This window comes from Numida meleagris, chromosome 6, assembly GCF_002078875.1.
Source record: "Numida meleagris isolate 19003 breed g44 Domestic line chromosome 6, NumMel1.0, whole genome shotgun sequence".
In the NCBI taxonomy this organism is placed as follows: Eukaryota; Metazoa; Chordata; class Aves; order Galliformes; family Numididae; genus Numida; species Numida meleagris.
Genome location: NC_034414.1, coordinates 1,471,987 through 1,475,431, shown reverse-complemented (window position 1 = coordinate 1,475,431; position 3,445 = coordinate 1,471,987). Strand labels below are relative to the sequence as shown.

At 67.5% G+C, this 3,445-nt stretch overlaps 1 protein-coding gene across 2 annotated transcripts; it reads right to left on the bottom strand.

The window, feature by feature from the left end:
- Positions 7 to 3,439, bottom strand: CD5 (CD5 molecule). Of its 2 annotated transcripts, none has more exons than XM_021401102.1 (10): positions 3,330 to 3,439; positions 3,225 to 3,251; positions 2,840 to 3,109; positions 2,706 to 2,768; positions 2,188 to 2,562; positions 1,633 to 1,917; positions 1,422 to 1,553; positions 960 to 1,013; positions 720 to 836; positions 7 to 609 (listed from the first exon to the last, which is right to left on the bottom strand). In XM_021401102.1, the coding sequence occupies exons 1-10, from the start codon at positions 3,379 to 3,381 to the stop codon at positions 524 to 526; spliced, it is 1,461 nt and encodes a 486-aa protein (XP_021256777.1). In that variant the 5' UTR covers positions 3,382 to 3,439; the 3' UTR covers positions 7 to 523. The 2 variants fall into 2 exon arrangements, with proteins under 2 accessions (XP_021256777.1, XP_021256778.1); XM_021401103.1 differs by having other exon boundaries at positions 2,840 to 3,106.

The window sequence follows — 3,445 nt, the reverse complement described above, 5'->3', positions numbered from 1 at the left end:
AACGATTTTATTACCCCTTAAATGGATTGCTTCTCGATGTTTCTGCTCTTCCTGTGCCGCCCAGCCGTGCTCTGCTTTTTGCACAAAAACCTCGTGCTGTCCTGCGCACGCGCAGCCGAGCTCGTGTCTCCGCTTAAAGCCCTTGGGGGCGCGCGCGCGGTCGAGTTGCAGCAGCCCTTGGCCCCACGGTGCAAACTTTCAGAGGCGCGCAGAGCTCAGAAAGCCCCCGCCTCGCACTTTCCCAAGCGGGAGGGAGGCCCAGAAGTGAGAGGATGAGGAAGAAGAAGAGAAAGGTTGCTCAGAGGCTGGGGCCCTGCCGCACCCCGAAGCCGCTGTGGGGTCAGAGATGAGCGCAGCAAAGGGTGCGGGTGGGCGCAGCTCCAGCAGGGGTGTCCCCGAGTGAAGCCGGCTGGGCTCCAACGCCGTGGGGACGGGGATGTGTGGGCTTTCATCCATCTATTCCACCAGCTCCGTGCGGCTGAATTTGCCCATCCCGTCCATGGGCCGGCCCTACCTCTGCGGCTCACAGCCTGCGGGCAGAGTGCAGGTCGTAGTCGCTGTCGGAGGAGTTGTCCGGGACGCTGGAAGCTCGCGCTGCGCCTTCCAGGGCTGTGGGTCGAACCACGCACGGCTCCTTAACCCACTGCCTCCAGATGGTGCGGAACCCCCACCTTCATCTTTCCCCACGGGAAGGGAGCCCGCGTTCCCGGTGCCCTCACCTGGGTACGCCGACTGGCTCTTCTGGGGGGGCTGAGCGTAGTCGTTGTCCTCCCCCCGCGCTCTCTGCTCCTCCGCTCTCGCCCTCGGGGTGACGGTGCTGTTGCGGTGGAAGGAGACTGCAAGGCAGAGTGGCTTGGGGAGGATGCTCGGTGCCACCAAGCCGGCACCGCGCCGAGGATTCAACGCGGCGGCGAGAAGCAAGAGGCCGCCTACACCCCCGCGCCAAAAACCCTGCTCACCGCTCTGGTGCAGCCCCGTGGGGCCGATCCACTGCCGCTGCTTCTTCTTGGAGACTGCCAGGAAGGGATGGAGAGAAAGAGGGAGGGGGTGCGGTCAGGCTGCGTCCCCCCGGGAGCCCGCGGCCGGCCCCATCTGCCGTGCCCCGTAATCCTCCCGGTAATCCCCCGTCTCGTGGCGAGCGCTCGTTTGTGCTCCTAATCTTTGTGCCGCGGTCAGCGCGGGGACAGCGGGGACAGGGTGGTGGCAACGGTGTAGGGAAAGTGGGGATGGAATGGCGGCACCGAGGTGGGGACAGTGGGGACGGAGCGGTGGCATCAGCGTGGGATGCAGGGGAAGACACACGGGGAGGAGCAGCGCGCGCGTCACCCTGGGAACTTCAGGGAGATGGGGGACGCGGAGGACACGGAGAGGAGGTGGTGCTGGGGGGGATGTGGGGACAGGCTGGGGATCTGGCCACCTACTCCTCTTCATCAGCCTTCTGTAGGCAGGGGGACCGCAGATGAGCAGCAGGACTCCCAGCAGGAGCAGGCCCAGGCAGATGCTGGCCACCGTGCCGGGTGCGGTGCCAGCGGGAGGTGGCTTCGAGTCCTGGCCTGGGAGAGGATGGGTGTCACCCCGCGGGTGGCACCCCCAGAGAGCGGCACTGCGAGGGGTGGGCACACAGCTGCTTACAGACCACGAGGGTGCGAGAGCAGGCACGGACCTCCTGGAGGCTCTCGGGACAGAGGTGGAGGTAGTGTTCCCTGCAGGTGACCCCGCTGACACGGGGGTTCCGCAGCTCGGTGCTGTAGGAGAGGTCCCCGCAGCGCAGCTCCCTGCAGAGCTGGCGGCCTCGCTCAGCACCGTATCCCTGCATGTCACAGAGCACGTGCCAGCGGCCCTTCTGGAACACCTCGATGTACCCCTCGCACGGCGTGGGGCCTCCTGCCAGCCTGCGCTTGGCACGCGGCTGGGAACCTGCAGGGAGAGGGCTGGTGGCACGACGGCACGGACACCGCGTCCCCATGGCAAGCGCAGCCGTCACACCCGCGTGTGTCATCCCGTTAAACGCCCAGACCCCACAGGACAGCTTCAAAGCCTGAGCAGATGGAGGGGCTTGGAGAGAGCCCTCCCCTTGCCCAAGGGCTCGGCGCAAGCTTCCAGCAACAGAGCGTGTGCAGTTTTGTCTTTGTATGCGGACGCAAGGGGCACCGCTGCCACCCGTCCTTTGCCCCATCACGTGCTCACCTGGGCAGATGAGGAAGGTGGACGCTCTCCCGTGCCCGTGGCTGGTCCAGTTGAAGCAGTCGAGCAGCTCAGGGCTGGTGCACGACCCCAGCGCCTCCCACCGCACGGGCAGGCGGCTTCGTGGTGGCAGAGCCACGGGGCCGCTCAGTGGGCCACCAAGGGGACCGTCAGTGGAGATGCCAATGGAGTCACCCACGGGCACACCGATGGGGACAGCGCGGGGGCTGCTGCAGCCAAGTGCTTGGCAGATGCGGGTGGGCAGCTCTGGCCAAGCCTCTGGGCCGAGCGCCACGGCCCCCCATCGGCCCCGCAGGTGCAGCTCCACAAAGCCCGAGCAGCTGAAGTTGCCGTCCACCAGCCGCAGCCATGGGGCGCCTGGGGAGGGAAGAGAGACAGCGCAGCCGTGACCCCGGCCCCAAAGTGTTCGCATGGATGGGGGGCTAAGTCCTTGCCGTGCACAGCCCACCCTGCCACCCAGCTGAGCGTCCCCGGGGTGGCTGTGGGCAGGGGGCTCTCACCGGTGGGCTCGGGGCTGGTGGTGGAAGGTACGGGCGGGGGCTCGGTGCTGGTGGGCTCCGGCTCTGAAATGAGAAAGGAGATGGCAGGTGGGGGCAGCGGGGGCGCGGGCTGCCTTAGGGGGGGCCATGCTCACCACTGCAGGCGACGGCGGCGTGCTGGCTGCAGTTGGTGGGCATCCACTGGCACCTCTCCTTCCCCCTGCACTGCATAGCCCATGCCTGCTGCTCCTCGAGGCTGGGCTGCACGAAGCTCAGCTTGGTCGGAGGGCCGCAGCCCAGCCGCCGGCACACGCTGTCCTGGTTCACTCCACGCCAGCACACAGGGCTCCATCCGCTCCACACGTGCACCTCCAGCAGCCCAGCGCAGCGGCAGCCACCGCCGGAGAGCCTCAAGGTGGGCTCTGCTGGAACAGTGAGCATCGGTGGTCTGCATCCCCTGCCTGGCACCGGGCATCCCGTGCCACCATAAAACCAGGCGTGTTCCAAAACCCCAAAGCCAGAGCCCCGATGCGCACTCACCTGCAGGGCCCTGCGCCGCTCCTCTGGCTGTAAGAGAAGGGGACAGCGTCAGCCCGTGCCCCACGGCACGGGCGGCGTCCCCCAGGAGAAGCACCGCGTCCTCACCCCACATCCCCACCAGGAGCAGGAGGCACAGGGCAGGCGGCCGGGCTGCCATGGGGCCGCGCTGCCTCCTCCGCCCTGGCGCTGGTGGCTGAGCGGGAGGTGCGTGGAGCACCAGC